General features: G+C 42.0%; 1 protein-coding gene across 2 annotated transcripts in view; it reads left to right on the forward strand.

Moving 5' to 3' along the window:
• Nucleotides 1–1,978: 1,978 nt before the first annotated feature.
• The window catches only part of LOC140126525 (ranaspumin-like), a 94,289-nt gene continuing 75,851 nt past the window's right edge, over nucleotides 1,979–20,416 (forward strand). The window contains exons 1-8 of one of the 2 annotated variants that reach the window (XM_072146064.1): nucleotides 1,979–2,208; nucleotides 3,536–3,716; nucleotides 3,837–3,898; nucleotides 4,842–4,901; nucleotides 7,557–7,613; nucleotides 7,709–7,759; nucleotides 11,548–11,613; nucleotides 14,923–14,970. In XM_072146064.1, coding sequence (XP_072002165.1) covers nucleotides 3,629–3,716; nucleotides 3,837–3,898; nucleotides 4,842–4,901; nucleotides 7,557–7,613; nucleotides 7,709–7,759; nucleotides 11,548–11,613; nucleotides 14,923–14,970 — 432 coding nt within the window. In that variant the 5' untranslated portion in view covers nucleotides 1,979–2,208; nucleotides 3,536–3,628. Of the gene's footprint in view, nucleotides 2,209–3,523; nucleotides 3,717–3,836; nucleotides 3,899–4,841; nucleotides 4,902–7,556; nucleotides 7,614–7,708; nucleotides 7,760–11,547; nucleotides 11,614–14,922; nucleotides 14,971–20,416 lie in introns of those variants that run through there. The other variant, XM_072146065.1, reaches the window with a different exon arrangement.

Below are 20,416 nucleotides of genomic sequence, written 5' to 3' on the forward strand. Positions count from 1 at the left end.
ATTGAAAATAAAACAGAAGGTCTCATTACTAGATTTAGTATTCTTGACGTTTCACCGTACACACCGTCAGGGGTTATTTCTCAGAAGTTGTCCAGCTCCTATCAGGTTCTGGAGGTGGAGTTCTGGCTGCATAAATTGCAGCTTCACTTGTCACCTGTGCCAGTGTTTGAAATCCCTTTCTTCACTCGCTCTCTGCATTAGGTTTGACTTGCTCTGTGTCTGAATTGTTGTGACCTCGGCAAGATTTTTGACATTGACTCTTTGCTTACTGATTTTGTTCTTGACGTACCCTCTCGTTGTGACTCCGGCTAGTTTACCTCTCTTTTGTGTTTTATGGTTGTCAGTCTGTTTGTTTTTCCCTTCCCACACTTATCCAGTGTATTTCGAGTCTTCAAGTAGTCGTCCCACGGTTTAGGGTGGAGGGGCTAAAGGAAGGGACAGAGGTTGGGGCAAGCTCAGGGCACAGGCAGCTTGACATAGTAACGCTGATTCTACAGTCCTGAAACTTCCTGGAGCCAGAGCTAGCAAGACAGCTGCACATAAAGGAGATAAGAGAGATTGCATGTTGTGGATCCTACTTCTGATACAAGCTTTAAAGAGGACCTGTGACCTATAAAAATGGCACTAGGAGCTGCTTACTTTGGTACTTTGCTAAAACAGACACAGCAGTCTGACACTGCTAGCGTTATCGGAAACCTCCGATAATGCTAAAAAACAATGCCACACTGTACACAAGAAACGCCGGACCGTGCTGGAAGCGTATTCATGAGAAGGCGGGTTAAGGGTCGGCATGACACGCGTCAGTCACCGCTGGCCTATGGAGTGGGAGGGGCGGTCCGGTGAAGAGGCAGCACCTCAGACCATCCCCTCATGAATACCCCGGACCATTTCCAGCACAGTCTGGCATTTCTAGGGTACAGCATGGCAGTGTTTGTTTGCATTATCGGAGGTTTCCGATAATGCTAGAAGTGTAACACTACTGTGTCTGTTTTGGCACTAGGAGCTACTTACTTTAGTAAGCAGCTCAAATTACCATTTTTATAGGTGACAGGTCCTCTTTAAGAGTCATTGGGGCAGATTTACTTACCCGGTCCATTCGCGATCCAGCGGCGCGTTCTCTGCGATGGATTTGGGTCCGGCCTGGATTTATTAAGGCAGTTCCTCCGCCGTCCACCAGGTGGCGCTGCTGCGCTGAAAAGCATCGGAACGCGCTGGAGTTCACCGGCTCGGGCTGAGTGAAGGTAAGTGCAAGCTCCGCGACAGATTTTTTGTTTTAAATGCGGCGGTTTTTCCGAATCCGTCAGGTTTTCGTTCGGCCACGCCCCCCCCCGATTTCCGTTGCGTGCATGCCAGCGCCGATGCGCCACAATCCGATCGCGTGCGCCAAAATCCCAGGGCAATTCAGGGGAAATCGGCGCAAATCGGAAATATTTGGGTAACACGTCGGGAAAATGCGAATCGGGTCTTTAGTAAATTACCCCCATTATGTTATCCTATAGACCTATTTGTTACTATTGTGTAATTATTGTGTTGTGCCCTAAATTGTGAGGGTGATGCTGTGTTTTAGGTTACTGTTTTTGAGAGTCACAAGGAGGATTTCATTTTCTGGCACAATATTTGTGTGAAAATCAAGCTAGAATCTGCCATCTTCCTGTACAGTACCCAGGTGACGCGATGCACACTAACTGTGTCATAGGTGGTTCCTATCCCTTCTCATGGACCTGTGATCTAAGGGCCCTCTCTAACTGCAGTTTTAAGAAGTGTATAGCTTGGTGCTGGTACTGTAACTATGTGGAAAACTTTGGGGCAGATTTATCAAGTGTCAAAGTCAGAATATTTCCAGTTGCCCATGGCAACCAATCACAGCTCAGCTTTCATTTTACCAGTGCTCATGAATATTTCAAAGGGGAGCTGTGATTGGTCGCCATGGGCAACTGGAAATATTCTGACTTTCAGACACTTGATAAATCTGCTCCTTTGTTCTGGTCATCAATGTCATAAGCTTGGTTCTGATAATATATCTATTATGTTAGCCACAATAATGGCAATCTCTGAAAAATGCAAATTATACCATCTATAAATTATAGTCCTTTGCTAATGGAAAGGGTCAGTCATCTTAAGACTACAAAATAACACATAGAAGGATGCCCAAAGGAATTCTTAGTTGAGTCTCAGAGTGGAAAACACTGCTTCTATTTTATTAATAAGGTAATTCATTTATTCCCTTTTTCATTTAGCAACTGTTTGTATATGTGTCATGTGTATATTGTATTATCATGTGTATTACCGTATTTTTCTGACTATAAGGCGCACTAAAAATCCTTTGATTTTCTCAGAAATCAAAGGTGCGCCTTATAGCTGCCTTGAACTGTGCACTGGTCATTCATCCTTATAACCAGGTGCGCCTTATACTCCGGTGTGCCTTATATATGAACCTAGACGTTTTAGCAGGCATTTATTGATGGTGCGCCTTATACTCCGGTGCGCCTTATAGTCCGAAAAATACTGTATTTGTTTTTATGTATGCACTGTATTTTTTGTATATTAAAATTTTAAAAAATTAAATATACCAAATATGTTAACATTTTAACAAATTAAAACTTAATAAGTCTCTGCTTGGAGTCTTATAGAATCTAAGCTTGTGAAGAGGCAGCGCTACTAGGATTCATTTTTAGTAATTGTACAGAGGATTATGTAATTTTTAAATCTTTAATTTGGGTTTCTAAATTGTTGAGGGATTTATGTAGACGGGCACCTAATTGCCTTCTTAATAGTAATTATTAATTTAAAAGTGGGTGCTGGCAGCAAGGAAAGTGAGGAAATTAAGTGAGCACCAGGGCTAGGAGAGTAAAGTTTAAAGTAAAGGCATCATCTTGCATAGGTGGACGGGGCTTTTTGTGTTAAAGTTGAGTCTCTAGTATAGGTGAACCACTGACATCACTCAAAAGTGGGAGTTTCATCACATACTGTATTTTAGTTACATGTCCCAGTAAATGTTACATTTAAAACTTTGTTTTATAAATACTGGACAAGCCCTTAAAGGGGTTTCCTACATATATCAGTTCTTAATTCATAATTTAATTAATTAAAGTTCATTATTTATTTTCTCTTAACAGCAAAGCATTCATTTCATCTACCAGGTAGAGATGGACCAAAAGCCTCAGTTTAGAATCCACAGACAAGATATAGGATCAGATAACACAGTCATGTAGAGTAACAGTTAAAATGCTGAAGAGCTCTGACAAGCAAGGGGTAGCAACACTATTGTACATAGACCCCGGCATGAAAAATAACTTGTCCTTATGGCTTTCATACTTCTCATCTTTGGTAACATAAAAAGAGGAGGCTGGAACAATGAAAGATTTGTTATATTTGTCTTTGAAGAAGATATGACTGACATTGTACCCTCCTAAGCTAATATTTTGTACATCATAGAGGACGTCACAGTCACCGGCAAATCTGTGCTGTTTACTTAGGTGTTGCCAATTGTTTAAACAAACTTTTGAGCAGAAGATATTAATATGTGTTTTTTCAGCGTCTTCAGTGCTGCTTGACAGTATAAATTGAACGTCGCGTTCCCTTCGAGTCATATTCATCTTGAACAGGCTGAGCTGACTTCGATTTCAGGATGAAGATTGCGGTTGTACTCTTAGTCATAGCTGTAAGCAGCTGCAGCGGACAGCTTTCTGGGGCCGGTTCTGTTGATGACGTTCCTGGTGAGGTTCCTGTTATTACTGAAACTGATATGTACTGGAATACATGTCTACCATAAAAAGTTCCCTTCTGTTTTATATAATGTTATATAATTGTGCTCCAATTACTCTTTTATGCTTTAGGACTTCCCGGTGATGTAAATATTCCAGATGCTTTGAATCTCTGCCTAATCAAAACTCTAAAGGTTCTGTATTCATTTTTTTTTATTATATAATTCTCATTTTAATTATGTAATCAATTTCTACAATTGATTGAATTGTTTATTCATCATATCAATAGAATAAGTAGATGCAATTTTCCACTGTCCTAACATCAAAAGGGCAATTTCTAGGAACGGTCATTCTTAACAGTCCTGTCAAAAAGGGCAAACAATTATCTGAAAAATTAGCAATATCTCATTAGACATGCAGAATGCAGAACATGTAACCTGTATGAGGGTGAGTGGTTTGTTTGTCATACTACTTACAGTATGAAAGAATCTGAACTAAAATGTCTGGAGTCTGATTATACCCTGCAGACAATGACACAGAATGACCCCACATACAACTTTCTGGAACATTTCTAGAATCATTCCTCCCCAATCACTTCATATTCTGTTATAAGAGAACAAATAATCAGTAGCATATTATTTACACCTACAAGGCATAGTTCCTCACAAGTAGCCTGGTATTACCCTCTAAAGCTTTATGCCCTGTAAGTGTAAGAAATATTACACCAATATTTTACTTATGTTCTGTTACTTATCCTAAATCTATACATATTTTACCTTATTTTTGTAAACCTTATACTTTTGAACAGTTTTTTTCTATTGTAAGACCAGAGATGTAGCTTTACGTTTCTGGGTACCCATACCAAATCTTAACCAGGTCCCCAAAATGTTTAATTTATTATTATTTAGATAAAACTAAACTATTTGCAGGGGATGAGACATGTAATGAGCCCATAAGGCTCCGGCCTCTGGTGCACCTACACCCTCTCAAGTTGTCCCTGTGTAAGACCACTTCTTACTCCTTGTCATATATTCTTCAAACCCTTAGCAGCTTCGTATAAAGCATAATACATTCTATAAAAGTAACTATAGAAGGAATGCATTTCATTACATCATTTCTGTCTCTATTTTCAAACAGGAATCCAGTATACTTCTTTTAAGACTGGCAATATTAATATGCACCTATGACCAGGGAAAGGTAAATATATGTCCGCCTAAGATATATGTATACCCCGTGCAAAAGATCTGGTGGGGGCCCGCACTAAATATAGTACAGATAGTAATCTGTCAGCCAGGACCCCCTTACACACAGGTATAGGACACATCTCATACATGTACACACAGGTATAGAATACATCTCATACATGTACACACATGTATAGGATACATCTCATACATGTACACACAGGTATAGGATACATCTCATACGTGTACACACAGGTATAGGATACATCTCATACATCTGCACATAAGTATAGGATACATCTTATACATGTACACACAGGTATAGGATACATCTCATACATGTACACACAGGTATAGGATACATCTCATACATGTACACACAGGTATAGGATACATCTCATACATGTACACACAGGTATAGGATACATCTCATACATGTACACACAGGTATAGGATACATCTCATACATGTACACACAGGTATAGGATACATCTCATACATGTACACACAGGTGTAGGATACATCTCATACATCTGCACATAAGTATAGGATACATCTCATACCAGTACACACAGGTATAGGATACATCTCATACGTTTACACACAGGTATAGGATACATCTCATACGTTTACACACAGGTATAGGATACATCTCATACATGTACACACAGGTATAGGATGCATCTCATACATGTACACACAGGTATAGGATACATCTCATACATGTACACACAGGTATAGGAGACATCTCATACATGTACACACAGGTATAGGATACATCTCATACATGTACACACAGGTATAGGATGCATCTCATACATGTACACACAGGTATAGGATACATCTCATACATGTATACACAGGTATAGGATACATCTCATATCAGTACACAAAGGTATAGGATACATCTCATACATGTACACACAGGTATAGTATACATCTCCTACATGTGCACACAGGTATAGGATACATCTCATACATGTACACAAAGGTATAGGATACATCTAATACATGTACACACAGGTATATTATACATCTCATACATGTACACACAGGTAAAGGATACATCTCATACATGTACACACAGGTATAGGATACATCTCATACATGTGCACACAGGTATAGGATACATCTCATACATGTACACACAGGTAAATGATACATCTCATACATGTACACAGAGGTATAGGATACATCTCATACATGTACACACAGGTATAGGATACATCTCATACCAGTACACACAGGTATAGGATACATCTCATACATGTACACACAGGTATAGGATACATCTCATACATGTACACTCAGGTATAGGATACATCTCATACATGTACACACAGATATAGGATACATCTCATACATGTACACACAGGTAAATGATACATCTCATACATGTACACTCAGGTATAGGATACATCTCATACATGTACACACAGGTATAGGATACATCTCATACAATGTACACACAGGTATAGGATACATCTCATACATGTACACACAGGTATAGAATACATCTCATACATGTACACACATGTATAGGATACATCTCATACATGTACACACAGGTATAGGATACATCTCATACATGTACACACAGGTATAGGATACATCTCATACATGTACACACAGGTATAGGATACATCTCATACATGTACACAAAGGTATAGGATACATCTAATACATGTACACACAGGTATATTATACATCTCATACCAGTACACACAGGTAAAGGATACATCTCATACATGTACACACAGGTATAGGATACATCTCATACATGTGCACACAGGTGTAGGATACATCTCATACATGTACACAAACAAATAGGATACATCTCATACATGTACACACAGGTATAGGATACATCTCATACATGTGCACATACATGTGTATCCTATACCTGTGTGTACATGTATGAGATGTATCCTATTTGTTTGTGTACATGTATGAGATGTATCCTACACATGTATCCTACACATGTATCCTACACATGTATGAGATGTATCCTATACCTGTGTGTACATGTATGAGATGTATCCTATACCTGTGTGTACATGTATGAGATGTCTCATACATGTACACACAGGTATAGGATACATCTCATACATGTACACACAGGTATAGGATACATCTCATACATGTACACACAGGTATAAGATACATCTCATACATGTACGCACAGGTATATCACATATCTGATACAGTGAAACATCTCATACAGGTGCTGCCATTGTTAGATCTTCTGAATTGTGGTACTTAAAAACACAGTTCTGATGTCAATTTAAAGAATCTTCCCTTAAATGCCCCCTAATTAGGTACCACAGAACATTAGAAGTGTTTAAGTTACAGTCGGGAATGGAATCTAAATAAAAAAATTGCATTTCTTACTGCTATTTTAACAGTGAATATCTCCGTTTCTGTGCCATCTATATTTTCCTCTTTAAAATGTCACCAGAAATGTGTTTTAGATGCCATGGTTGAGAAGGTATAGCTGTTTAAATTGGGTTTGAATATACACATGCTATCTCAATGGGTTAAGTGCAATTAAGTAGGATTAAATAACCCTTACTGTGTATAGGTTATTTAATTGTTCAAGTAAATTGTGTAGTATTACAGTAAAATAGATGGAAATAAAAGTTCTAATAATCTTTGTGTTGTGTCGCAGAGCCAACTGAATGATGACAATTGGAAATCTCTTTATAATTCATTAGAAGAGGTTTTGGTAAGTTTTTTTTTTTTTGAGATATAATGAAGAATGTGATAAATTGTGTAATAATGACCTCAAACAATTCAACAATTTGTAATTTCCCTTTTCAGAAAGATACGCCTTGTGCAATTTCTACCATCTTAGGAGACGTTGATAATCTGGTAAATATTTCTCTGTTATTCAAGTATTTAATATCTATAGTAATTGAATGAAACATTGGACAACCATCATTTGAAGGCTCAATGGAGGAGTTAAAAGCTGCAAATGCACCAGTTGTCTGACGCTCCAGACTAGCAGGAGCAGATGCACCTACTGATATAGAGTTGTGTTGGAAAAGGTCCAGTATAACCAATACCTAATTTAACAAAATCTTTGAAGTATTTTTCTTACATTTGGGTAGAGTGCAGGTGATCATATTCAACTTTGCAATATACAGTGGAAACCAGAACTTTACATACACTATATAAAAAGATACATACACAATCTGACTCACTATCTGACATGTAATCTGACCTAAAATTCCCATTTTAGGTGTACTAGGATTACCAAAATCATTTTATTTGCCAGAATGATGTTGACAAACATTTCACTAGTGCAGTATTTTTCGGACTATAAAGCGCACCGGAGTATAAGGCGCACGATCAATAAATGCCTGCTAAAATGTCTAGGTTCATATATAGGGTGCACTGGACTATGAGGCACACCTGATTATAAGGAGGAAGGACCAGCAGGTGGCAGACCTTTGCACAGTTCAAGGCATCTGTTGTTTGTAAGTAAGGTTCATATATAAGGCGCACTGGACTATAAGGCGCACCTTTGATTTCTGAGAAAATCTAAAGATTGTTTGTTCGCCTTATAGTCCGAAAAATATGGTATTTTGCACCATTGCCCTTAACCCTTTAAGGACGCAGGGTTTTTTCGCTCATTTCTCGCTCTCCACCTTCAAAAATCCATAACTTTTTCATTTTTACGTGTACAGACCTGTGTAAGGGCTTATTTTGTGCGTAACAAATTTTACTTTCCCGTAATGTTACCGTATATACTCGACTATAAGCCGACCCGAGTATAAGCCGAGACCCCTAATTTTACCACCAAAAACTGGGAAAACCTATTGACTCAAGTATAAGCCGAGGGTGTAGTATACAGCCTGCCCTGCCCCAAGTAGTATACAGCCTGCCCTGCCCCAAGTGGTATACAGCCTGCCCTGCCCCAAGTGGTATACAGCCTGCCTTGCCCCAAGTGGTATACAGCGTGCCCCAAGTATGCCAAGCTAATAAAAAAAATAAACTTAATACTCACCCTCCGACGATACTCAGCTTTAATACTCGGCACGGCTCCCGGATCCTCGGCGGCGGCTTCTCTCTGCATTCTTCACTAGCCGGCAGTCGCGTCTATGCGAGCTGCCGGCGGGCCCACACTATGACACCGCCGCATCATAGTGTGGGCCCGCCGGCAGCTCACATGGACGCGACTGCAGGCTAGTGAAGAATGCAGAGAGAAGCTGAAGGCGACGCTGAGGACCAAGAGCCGCCGCCGAGGATCGGCAGAAAAATTGAAAAAAGAACGCAGGTGTGTCAAGTTCTTGTGGGCTCAGTTTTTACGACTTTGACTGTGCGTTCCAAATAACACCTCTCCTTTATTCTTTGGTTCGGTCCGATCGCGGTGATACCAAATTTATACAGGTTTTATTGGGTTTTAATACATTTTCAAAAATGAAACGAATGTGTACAAAAAAGAAAAAAAAAATTTTGCGAAATGAGCCAACATTTTCATTGCTACCATTTTGAGGACATTTTTGTGCGACATTTTGATCACTTTTTATTCCATTTTTTATTTTGGACGGGCGCCATTTCCCGTCTTGGAGGTCACCGCCGGCCGTAACCGTTTTCTATTTTGATTGGGCATTTTTAGACGCAGGGATACCTAAGGTGTTTGTGATTTTTACTTTTTGTTATGTTTTATATCAGTTCTAGGGAAAGGGGGGTGAATTGAATTTTTTATATTTTATTAATTTTTTTTATTTTTTTTAACTTTTTTTTTCTTTTTTTTTAACTATTTCTTAGACCATCTAGGGTACAATAACCCTAGATGGTCAGATCGTTCCTACCATATACTGCAATACTTCTGTATTGCAAAATATGACATTTTTGAATGTTATCCGTTACAATGAGCCACTGGCTCATTCTAACGAATCTGCATAAGCCATTTAGCCTCAGGTCAAACGAAGGCCCGCGGCTACCATGGCAACCAATCGCCGGCGGCAACGGAAGGGTTAATAGCCGCGATCGGTGCAACCACCGACCGCGGTTATTAGCGGAGGGGGTTTGCTGCAATATGCAACAACCCCCACCCTTGTATGAAGAGGACTCAGCCCGTGAACCGTCTTCATACATTCTCTGCACCTCTGCGCCGTAGAGCTACGGCGCAGAGCGTTAAGGGGTTAAACTGTATGATCTGGGTCAAACATTTTGGAAATCCTTCCACAAGCTTCTCTCAATAGTCAGTAGGAATTTTTGCCCATTCCTCCTGAGAGAACAAAACCTTATTAAGAATGTGAGTAAACCTTTGAATAATATTTCTTTTATTGCAGAACTGAATATTGCAGGAGATCATAATCAACTTTTCAATATATTTATTAACCTGTTGTTGCTCCTTGATGTACTATTACGGCATAGAGATTGGCAAATAGTGCTCCACGCTGGGCTACTTCTTACATCCCATATCACCATGTTGCGATATAACTTGGCTGAAGTAGGCGAAGTCAGGAGAATCTCCTGCCCACATCAGCCCCGGCAAGCTCTGTGAAATCTGACTGGCCAATTACAGTTTTTACATAATAAATTTTATATATTAGTGTATTTTCTAATATACTTTGTTAGAAAATTTTGCTTAGTTTAAAAAAAAAAAAAAGCTACTCCCTCCTACAGAGATGCGTATTCCAGCATGTAACATTGTGGGGCTTATTTCCATCGAGGTTTCTGAGTTTTTGGGGATCGCACCATCGGGAAAGATATTTAGAAGTGCATTGTGTCGCACAAATTGGGGGAAGGGGGGAGGCGGGCCGTCGAACGATCTGACGGATTCGGACAAACCGTGGGATTTAACTTTAAATTTGTGTCCTAAGATCAAGCACTTACATGCACCGGGAAGAAGAAGGTGAACTCCGGCGGATCAGAGCGACACATGCAGGAAATAGGGCGCACGATCTTAGTGAATCGTAGTGAAATAAAGCATACATCCAGGGAGAGAGCAGAAAGGGTTAACACTCATAACTGGGAAGAAAACAGGAGAGAAGAGAGATCTGTCTTCATTCTTGTACACAGAATTGCCCTATCAACGTAGAAGTAACGCTGTAACTAGGGGGCACTGTACAGTCTGTTAACTTACAAACTAAGGAGAATTTGGTAATGAAGTATATTGTATGTTTACTGCTCCCTCCCCACAATATCAAAAATCATCTGAAATGATGGTTCCTCTTTAAGTATCCTCATTACTAGCTAGGTGCATTTTTTAGCGCCTTTTTGTGCAGTGCACATAGGAGGTTTTTTTTTTTTTTTGCGCCCTATTGTTAGGTGCACCCAGTATAATTTTCTTTCCAGTGCGCCATCTATTTGGAGCAATGTATTTAAAGGAAATTTATCGCTAACATAATGCAAAATTAAACTACACATACTGACTTATTGTCCCGTTACTTGTCTTCTTTAATCCTGACATGCCGGGATCACTGGAAAAAAAAGAGTTAGAAAAAGCAGTTCATTGTCAATTATTCATTCCTCCTGTGAAGAATGGAGAGGCTGTACAGAGAGGGAGACAACATTATAAAACTGTTGTTTAATAAGGCAGAGTCCACATTGCCAATTGTACAGAAGGTGGACATCAGGATTTATAGTCTGTGAGCACAAGACAGTACTGCATTTCTGTAAATCAAAATATTAATTTCTAATTTCAGGAAGCCCTTGGAAAATCTACTGCAGAGATTGTGGAATTCCTTGTTGAAACCTTTAGACCTGTTTTGGTATGTTTTTTTCATAATATACAGTATGTATAAGCATATGTATAAGATTCGGCATGTAAGAAGCGGAAAATGATCCTATCAGAAAATGTGGCCATAGCACTACTATATTTTTTGGACTGCTATACACATAAACACACACAAAGCTCTGCTATACACATAAGGAACACACTGGGCACAACTATACATATAAACACACACAGCTCTGCTATACAAACATAAGGAGCACACTGGGCACTTATATACACAAACACACACACACACAGCAATGCTATACACACATAAGGAATACAAAGCTCTGCTATACACACATAAGGAACACACTAGCCACTACTATACATATAAACACACACAGCTCTGCTATACAAACATAAGGAGCACACTGGGCACTTATATACACATAAACACACACATCTCTGCTATACAAACATAAGGAACACACTGGGCACTTATATGCACATAAACACACACAGCTCTGCTATACAAGCTATACATAAGGAACAGACTGGGCACTACAATACACCTAAACACACAGAGCTCTGCACTACACTCTGGGCACTAGTATACACATAAACACACACAGCTCGGCCATACACACATAAGGAATACACTGGGCACAGCTATACACATAAACATACACATAAACACATACTCACAGCTCTGCTATATACACAAAAGGAACACCCTGGGTAACTCTATACACATTAAAACACACACATAGAACCTCTTCTTCTTACCCTGTCCCAGCGCTTAACTTCTTCTCTCCCCCATTCTTGGCAGCATAAGGACCTTCTGTGATGTAGGAAGCATGTGATCCATCACATGCTTCTGACATCACTAGAGATCCTGTAGGCTTTGACCATGTCGGTACACCCAGGAGAGGAGGGAGCAGTGTGGAGACTCTAATCTCTAGAAGATTGGGTGCAGCGCTATGTCAGCCCTTCACCCGATCTCCATTACAGTGGTCAAGAGGGTCTGGCACTGCTGGATCCTCCTGATCTTAGGGCTACAAGACACATGCACTTTTTAGTAAGATATGTTCTTGCTAAAAAGTGCATCTTATAGACCGAAAAATACAGTACATAACACAGTGCTAGTTTGAGTTTGTAGATTGAGGTGACAGATTCCCTTTAAAGGGGTTGTGCCACAAACTAGACTTAGTAGGGGTCTGACCTTTGGGATCTGACCCAAGTTATCACAAAAGGTCCTTTTATTCCTGTTTAAATGGAACCTGTTATCAGGAACTACAGGTTTTAATAATTATGCCTTTTTAAAAACCATTTCCCAATTCACTTTTAGCTTCAGCATTAATGCTTACACTCACTTTTCAAAGTATATCTGTCAAGTTCATGCCAAAACGCCGCACTATCCGTAGGTGGCGTTAATATGTGTGTGCACTGTGCCTTAATGTTTGTGTTTATGTCTTGCAAGAGTTAATACTCTGGACCTGTAATTGCTTGCTCCTTCCACCTGAGGCAGTGCCTAGTTCCTATAAGTGCCCAGTTTAGCCTGGACTCCTTGCTGGTTAATTTTTTCTGTCTCCTGCGATCTCTAGATTCAGTCCTCTGTGATATCTAGTTCAGTCTTAACCGTTTATCTAGTGGTGGTGGTTGCACAGTTGCTGGGAAGGTGCTGACAATATCTGGCTCCCTGCCAGCAAACTGCATCAAGTTATGGAGGCATCTGTGCAAGGCTTCAATCCGCATCATCATCATTATCTCCTCTCTGCACTGCTTGCACTACTTCGCACTCCTCTCTTTCCTTCACACATTCATCCCTAATGCAACTCTTAGCATTAGGGAGACCCTATTCTCCAAGCAAAACTCTGTCGGCTATAAGCTGCAGGAGGGAGAAGGCAAGAAGGAAAGAGGAAGATCTAGTACCGTATATACCTGAGTATAAGCCACATTTTTTGGCACAAAAACTGCGCTGAAAAACCTTAACTTGGCTTATTCTTGAGTCCAGAAAAAAAACACAATGTGTACCCCCCCTCGGCAGGTCCTCTTCTGTCAGCACGCTGTCCGTCACACGCATCATGATGTCAGCCATTTGCTGACATTCTAGTGTGTGCCCCACCATTGGCACACACTATGATGTCAGCAAGCGGCTGATGTCATGGTGCGTGCGACAGACCATGCGTCGGTACAGAGCCGATGCCGGACATCAATGGAAAGAAGATGGCCTGACGGGCGGCGGCGGAAAGGTAAGTAAACATTTTGTTTTTATCCTACAGGCTATATACCGGGGGGGGGGGGGGGTTCTCAAGGGCTGCTTGCTATGTACTGGGGGGAGGGGTTGCAGGCTATAAACTGGTGGGGCTGCAGGCTATAAACTGGGGGACAGGGGCTGAAGGCTATAATCTGGGTGGGGCAGGGGCTGCAGACTATAAACTGTGGGGGGGGGGCAGGGGCTGAAAGCTAAAAGCTGAGGGGGCAGGGGCTTCAAACTAAAAGTTGGGTGGGCAGGGGCTGCAGGCTATAAGCAGGGGGGTCAGAGGCTGCAGCTATATACTGAGGGTCAAAGGGCTGGCTGCATACTGGGGACAAAGGGCTGGCTGTTTATTGGGGGCAAAGGGCTGGTTCTATACTGGGGGCAAAGGACTGGCTGTATACTAGGGGCAAAGGTCTGGCTGTTTACTGGGGCCATGAGTTGGCTGTCTTTATACTGGGAGCAAGGGGCTTCTGGGTATGTACTGGGGGCATGAGTTGGCATGCTTATACTAGGCTAGGCTTATACTCGAGTCAATATGTTTTCCCAGTTTTTTGTGTTAAAATTAGAGGTTGAGTATATATGGTAATTATGTACAACCCCATGCTTTCACTTCACACCCACTTCCCTCCATCCATCTGCCCGGGAGCCGGTGACATCATCTGGCGTCCAATAATACTAGATGTCTTTGCTACGTGCTCTTCAGCGCCTAGTGCTAAATAACATATTTTTAAAAGTTGTTTTTCACTGGGATCCTGGCATCTAAAGCTTAATGTAAACATATTTCTTTACATAGCACTAAAGTCCGACCCATAAATATATATAGTTTAAATCCTAACTACCCAAGTGGTAGTTTTCCTTTAATCATAGATATTAAATTTAAAGATTGTTCTTAAACATTGTGAACAGTTCTGAGAAACCATCCACTGCTATTGATATATCACTGTAATGATTGCCAACGACAGTGGGCTCTACCCCATTATGGGACTGTCCCTTCAGGTACCTGTAGGGAAAAAAAGCTTTGCCTAAATCTATTGGCTTTTAATTATTGCCTAAGCTTCTACTTGTTTATTTAGGATATTTTGTATCATTTTTCTAACATAGGACAGCACTGGGGTCAGCAAGCTTGTTATGGACACATCCTGTAAACTGGTAAGACACGGACTTCTCTTTGTTTTATTTTATACATGAACTTCTCTATGCAACAAAACGCATCCACTGGGGCTCATTTATTTACCCGGTCCTGTCGCGATCCAGCGGCGCGTTCTCCAACGAGGATTCGGGTCTTCCAGCGATTCACTAAGGTCGTGCGCCCGATGTCCACCCGGTGTCGCTGCTGCGCCGAGGTCCGCCGGGGTCTGCTGGAGTTCACTAACCTATTCCTGGTGCATGTGAGTGAATGATTTTGCGACACAATTCATTTTTTAAATTCTGCGGTTTTTCTGAATTCGTCGGGTTTTCGGCCACCCCCCCCCCCCCCCGATTTCTGTAACGTGTAATCCGAACGTGTGCACCAAAATCCCGGTGGAATTCGGCGAAAAATGGAAACATTCGGGAAACCCTTAGTAAATGTGCCCCACTGTATCTAATTATAGAAAATCAAAAAGTACAATTAGCGATTTTTCCAAGGGTTCCAAAATACATTTGTCCTAAAGGCAATTAATATAGTTCATAAATTTATCAATACTCACAAAATTGAGTCCCACCGCCATGAACCTCAAGGCCCCGATCCCCTGCCACCAATATCTATTACACTAATACGTTAGACCAGCGCTCCTAGTATTGGTACTAGCCCTTATTAAATTAAGGGTGCATTCAGACGGCCAGGCGGGCATACGGCTGTGTGAATGTACCCTAAGTGTGAAAGTAAGTGTCTTAGTGCAAACTACAAGATAATATATGACTGTGTGTGAATATGTATAAGATGTATGAGTGTATATGCTGTGTGTGTATATGTTGTTTATTTATTATATATACTATATGTGTGTGTCTGTATGTTATAAGCCTCAGAATATATGCTGTATGAGTATATGATGTGTAGATACTATATATGTGTCCATCTGATGAATATATAGTATATATACGATGTGCACATACAACATGTATGTTTATAAATGTGTGAATATATATAATATATATATATATATATATATATATATATATATATACACACTCACCGGCCACTTTATTAGGTACACCATGCTAGTAACAGGTTGGACCCTCTTTTGCCTTCAGAACTGCCTCAATTCTTCGTGGCAGAGATTCAACAAGGTGCTGGAAGCATTCCTCAGAGATTTTGGTCCATATTGACATGATGGCATCACACAGTTGCCGCAGATTTGTCGGCTGCACATCCATGATGCGAATCTCCCATTCCACCACATCCCAAAGATGCTCTATTGGATTGAGATCTGGTGACTGTGGAGGCCATTTGAGTACAGTGACCTAATTGTCATGTTCAAGAAACCAGTCTGAGATGATTCCAGCTTTATGACATGGCGCATTATCCTGCTGAAAGTAGCCATCAGATGTTGGGTACATTGTGGTCATAAAGGGATGGACATGGTCAGCAACAATACTCAGGTAGGCTGTGGCGTTGCAACAATGCTCAATTGGTACCAAGGGGCCCAAAGAGTGCCAAGAAAATATTCCCCACACCATGACACCACCACCACCAGCCTGAACCGTTGATACAAGGCAGGATGGATCCATGCTTTCATGTTGTTGACGGCAAATTCTGACCCTACCATCCAAATGTCGCAGCAGAAATCGAGACTCATCAGACCAGGCAACGTTTTTCCAATCTTCTACTGTCCAATTTTGATGAGCTTGTGCAAATTGTAGCCTCAGTTTCCTGTTCTTAGCTGAAAGGAGTGGCACCCGGTGTGGTCTTCTGCTGCTGTAGCCCATCTGCCTCAAAGTTTGACGTACTGTGCATTCAGAGATGCTCTTCTGCCTACCTTGGTTGTAAAGGGTGGCGATTTGAGTCACTGTTGCCTTTCTATCAGCTCGAACCAGTCTGCCCATTCTCCTCTGACCTCTGGCATCAGCAAGGCATTTCAGCCCACAAAACTGCCGCTCACTGGATGTTTTTTCTTTTTCGGACCATTCTCTGTAAACCCTAGAGATGGTTGTGCGTGAAAATTCCAGTAGATCAGCAGTTTCTGAAATACTCAGACCAGCCCTTCTGGCACCAACAACCATGCCACGTTCAAAGGCACTCAAATCACCTTTCTTCCCCATACTGATGCTCGGTTTGAACTGCAGGAGATTGTCTTGACCATGTCTACATGCCTAAATGCACTGAGTTGCCGTCATGTGATTGGCTGATTAGAAATTAAGTGTTAACGAGCAGTTGGACCGGTGTACCTAATAAAGTGGCCGGTGAGTATATATATATATATATATATATATATATATATATATATATATATACGAAAAAGAAAACGGCAGCACTCCAAACTTCTTTTCTAATTTTGTATATATATATATATATATATATATATATATATATATATATATATATACTGTATGCATGAGTGTGTAAATGTGACTGCATAAGACTGTAAAAGTATGAATGTGTATATATACAAGTGTATTTATAACAGTGTATAAATGTGTTTATACTGTATATGTGTGTGAGTAAATAAAATATGTTTTTAAGGTGTGAGGGGATTAAAAATTCTCCTATGGGGCTCAGCATCTTCTAGATACACCACTGTGTGTATTGCATATAAGAAACTTTCATTTTAATTGGTTGCAGAAATTCCATATGGGTTCATTTAGATGGGAATAAAACTTGCCCATTGTGAGTCTCTATTTATTCACCACCACACGTGTATACCTAAAATAATCTTATACTGTTACTGTAAATTGATACAGGTATTGGTCATTTACTGTGTGGAGGCCGCTACTGGTCAATTACTGAGTGGAGGCCGCTGCTGGTCATTTACTGAGTGGAGGCCGCTGCTAGACATTTACTGAGTGAAGGACGCTGCTGGTAATTTACTGAGTGGAGGCCACTGCTAGTTATTTACTAAGTGGAGGCCGCTGCTGGTGTTTTATTGAGTAGAGGCTGCAGCTGGTCATTTATTGAGTGGAGGCTGCTGCTGGACATTTACTGAGTAGAAACTGTTGCTGGTCATTTACTGAGTGGAGGCCATTGCTGCACAATTACTGAGTAGAGGCTGTTGCTGGTAAATTACTGAGGGGAGGCTGCTGCTAGACATTTACTCCAGTAGAGACTTTTGATGGACATTTAATGTGTGGAGGCCACTATTGGTCATTTGCTGAGTGGAGGCTGCTGCTGGACATTTTCTGAGTAGAGACTGTTGCTGGTTATTTACTTATTAGAGGCTGCAGCTGATCATTTACTGAGTAGAGGCTGCATCTGGTCATTTACTGAGTAGAGGCTGCTGCTGGTCATTTACTGAGTAGAGGCTGCTGCTGGTCAGCTATTGAGTAGAGGCAGATGCTGGTCATTCACTATGGCTACATTCACACGACATTGTCGCCGTACCGTAGCATGGTGGGCACATGTCAGCGCCCGGGACAGGAGTGCTGCTCACTCCCATCCCACACCCCGACGATGTATGGCGCACGGCGGGATTATGGGGAAAGATAGGACATGTCCATCTTTTCCCAGGCTACAGAACGGTATAGTGCCGCAAGTGTGCTGCACTGTACCTCTCCCATATGGTGCTGTGCACCCTTTGCTGTCTATGGGGGACATATTTACGCCGTATATATGTCGACAGTATACACGTCCCCAAACGGCCATGTGAATGTAGCCTAAAATGGATTAATGAAGAAAAGCTCCACAAAGTTTAAACATTACCGTACAAAGTTAAACATTACTATAAGACGCTCCTTACTATAGGACACACCCCAGATGGGGCTATATCTAATGAATCCATAGGGTGCAAGGAGAGCTTATATAAAAAAGACAAAAGTAGACATAGTGAATAGAAAATTAAAGAAAATCTACCATTTGTTTTCATGCATACTTTGAGAATGCTGTAGCTAAACTGATGCAGAAACAGAGGGGGGGGGGGGGGTGTAGTGCTGCGGGAACAGGAGGGGAGATGGAGACAGTGTAACAGTCTGTGAAACTAGAGCACTGAGGGGCTTTGGCAACCCCCTCTTAGCCCTACTTCCTAATTTTAAAAGAAGGAAGGAGACCATTGATAAGAAGTATGAGAAGGTTACCACAGTCTGCATCAGGGCCGCTCCTGCCATGAGGCGAGGTGAAGTCCCCGCCTCAGGCGGCAAATAGCGGACCCCATTTAAAAGCGGCATTTTGCCGCTGGTAGCACAGACTTGCCAATGACTGGCAGGTCCGTGCCACCTGTAAAATAAATTACATCGCCGCCTTTAAGGCGGCGATGTAATTTATAGGCAGAGCGATGCAGCACATCCCGCCTGTGCGCACCGCTCTGCAGGACACAGGTCGGCGTGATGACGTCACCACGTGCCGACCTGTGTCCCTTCACAGAGCGGCTGCGGGCTGGAGAAGACGAGGGAGCTGCGTGGGAGCACTGAATGGTGAGTGCAGTAGGGAGATCACTAGAACATCCTCTCATCACGATGTGTATCCTCAGGACACACATCGTGATGAGACCATGTCTAGTCACTGCTTTCCCCAGCAGTAGCTTCACCCTCCGGGAGTATAAGTCCCCCGGAGGCTGAAGGCTGAAGGACCTTTGGTGATGTCATGGTCACATGACCTGCCGGGGAAAGCAGTGACCACACAGGAGAGCTGCATCTGTGAGGTGAGGGGGGAGGCATGACAGAGGTGGGGGAGAACATGGGGGGCTGTGTAAGGCACATTACTTAGTGGGGGGCTGTGTGTGAGGCACATTACTTACTGGGGGGCTGTGTGAGGCACAGTACTTACTGGGGGGCTGTGTGAGGCACATTACTTACTGGGGGGCTGTGTGAGGCACAGTACTTACTGGGGGGCTGTGTGTGAGGCACATTACTTAGTGGGGGGCTGTGTGTGAGGCACATTACTTACTGGGGGGCTGTGTGTGAGGCACATTACTTAGTGGGGGGCTGTGTGTGAGGCACATTACTTACTGGGGGGCTGTGTGTGAGGCACATTACTTACTGGGGGGCTGTGTGTGAGGCACATTACTTACTGGGGGGCTGTGTGTGAGGCACATTACTTACTGGGGGGCTGTGTGTGAGGCACATTACTTACTGGGGGCTGTGTGTGAGGCACATTACTTACTGGGGGGCTGTGTGTGAGGCACATTACTTACTGGGGGGCTGTGTGTGAGGCACATTACTTACTGGGGGGCTGTGTGAGGCACAGTACTTACTGGGGGGCTGTGTGTGAGGCACAGTACTTACTGGGGGGCTGTGTGTGAGGCACATTACTTACTGGGGGCTGTGTGTGAGGCACATTACTTACTGGGGGGGCTGTGTGTGAGGCACATTACTTACTGGGGGGCTGTGTGTGAGGCACATTACTTACTGGGGGGCTGTGTGTGAGGCACATTACTTACTGGGGGGCTGTGTGTGAGGCACATTACTTACTGGGGGGCTGTGTGAGGCACAGTACTTACTGGGGGGCTGTGTGTGAGGACATTACTTA

This window comes from Engystomops pustulosus, chromosome 4 (assembly GCF_040894005.1).
Source record: "Engystomops pustulosus chromosome 4, aEngPut4.maternal, whole genome shotgun sequence".
NCBI lineage: Eukaryota > Metazoa > Chordata > Amphibia > Anura > Leptodactylidae > Engystomops > Engystomops pustulosus.